The sequence below is a fragment of the Eimeria tenella genome, genomic scaffold (assembly GCF_000499545.2).
Source record: "Eimeria tenella Houghton genomic scaffold, Eth_scaff3828, whole genome shotgun sequence".
NCBI lineage: Eukaryota > Apicomplexa > Conoidasida > Eucoccidiorida > Eimeriidae > Eimeria > Eimeria tenella.
The window spans coordinates 1-1,829 of NW_013544751.1; the positions used below are offsets into that span (position 1 = coordinate 1).

The 1,829-nt window shown below is 49.4% G+C and overlaps 1 protein-coding gene across 1 annotated transcript; it reads right to left on the bottom strand.

The window, feature by feature from the left end:
• Positions 1–3: 3 nt before the first annotated feature.
• On the bottom strand, positions 4–1,214 carry ETH_00040630 (peptidase M16 domain containing protein, putative; the record flags this gene model as incomplete). The annotated part of the gene is made up of 2 exons (XM_013379703.1): positions 4–310; positions 784–1,214. Coding segments are annotated over 2 exons (738 nt in total), but the record flags the coding sequence as incomplete, so codon positions are not given.
• Between the last annotated feature and the right edge of the window lie 615 nt (positions 1,215–1,829).

The following is a 1,829-nucleotide window of genomic DNA, read 5'->3' on the forward strand; positions in this document are numbered from 1 at the left end:
AGCAGCAGCAGCACCGCCTGCAGCAAGAGCAGCAGCAGCTGCTTTTGCTGCAGCAGCTTGACCACTGGTTGCTGCTGCTGCTGGCTTGCTCTGCTGCTGCAGCAGACTCGCGCCGCTGCTGCTGTTTTTGCTTGCCTCTGCAGCTGCTTCTGTTGCTGCTTCTGTTGCTGCTGCTGCTGCTCGTGCTGCTTCTTCTGCTGCTGCTGCTGCTGGTGCTGCTGCTGCTGCTGTTGCCCTCTCAAAGGCATCAGAGACAATCTTAATTACGTCCCGCAGCTGCAGCGGCTCTCCGTTTTTCCCTCGGCCCATTCTGCAAGCACAAACCCCAAACCCTAAACCCTAAACCCTAAACCCTAAACCCGAACCCCTAAACCCTAAACCCTAAACCCTAAAAATTAAACCCTAAACCCGAACCCCTAAACCCTAAACCCTAAAAGCTAAACCTTAAACCCTAAACCCTAAACCCTAAACCCTAAACCCTAACCCTACACAATGTAGACACTCCCCATGCCCTAAACTGAAGGTTCCCTAAACCGTAGACTCAAAACCCTACACCCTAACAAACCCTAAACCCTAAACCCTGATAAACGCAAAACCCTCGTAAACCCCTTGTGAACCCTAGGAAATCCTGCTAAAGCCAACCAAACCCTAGCCCAAACCCTAGAACCCCAAACCCTAGTCCAAACCCTAGCGCAAACCCTCGACCCCCAAACCCTAGCGCAAACCCTCGACCCCCAAACCCTAGCCCAAACCCTAAAACCCTAAACCCTAGCCCAGCTTCACCTGATGGCCACTGCCATGTTCTCCAGTCTGTAACACTTTTCATGAAATCTTTTCAAAGTCCCAATTACATCAATTCCTTCTTCATTTGGTCTTCTGCACAAACTCTCCAAACTTCCAGTTCCAAACTTCCCCGACACGGGGGCCCCTGGGGGCCCCCCCTCTTGGGGGGCCCCCTCCTGGGGGCCCCCCTCGTCCTGGGAGGCCTCCTCTTCGGTGGGGGCCCCCTGGGGCGAATCGGCTTCTGGGGCCCCTGCATGCGTTTTTGCATGCGCTTTTGCATGCGTTTTTGCATGCGCGTTTGCATGCGTTTCCGCATGCGTTTGTGGCGCCCCACAAGTCCCAAAGTCCGGGAGGTGCTGCATGGCGAGCAGCAGCGCGACTCTTTGGAAGTCCGATTTATTTTTTTCATGTTCTGCTTGAATGGCCATGAGCTGCGAAGCAAAAACAGCAGCAGCAGCAGCACATTTTTGAATTTAAAAGACCCATTTGAACCAATTTAAACCAATAAATTCTCAAAAAGGATTTCAAAATAAAGCATTTCATTTTTAAAGGAAAAGAAACTTCAAAAGACTAAAGAATTCGCCCCAGGGGTAATTTCGCGAAAATTCCAAACTCGGCCATTCAAGAAATGGGATTTGCATGCAGAAACAAGAAAAAAGCCCAAATTCTCGTTCCAATTTGCATTTATATTGATATTTAAATAAATATTTGAATTCAAATTAAAAATTGGATGCAAAATTGCATTTAAATTCGCAAATTCCGCAGCTGGTGGCGTGCAGTGGCGCAGCTGCGCATACACCCCATGGGGTGTACAGACACCGCGGCGCAGCAGCAGCAAACGGATTTTTGCGAATTTTGGAATTTAAAGATGTAAAAATATTCGTTTTTGAATTACTTCTGCTTCGACTTGTTCTTTTTGCAAAAGAGGATTCAAAAGATGGTCCAAAAAGAGATTTAAAAGCGCTTCCAGCTTCTCAGAAGGAGCAGCAACAAAGAAGGTGGTGGTCTCGGGGCCCGTTGCTGCGTTGTGGCTGGGGGCGCGGGGG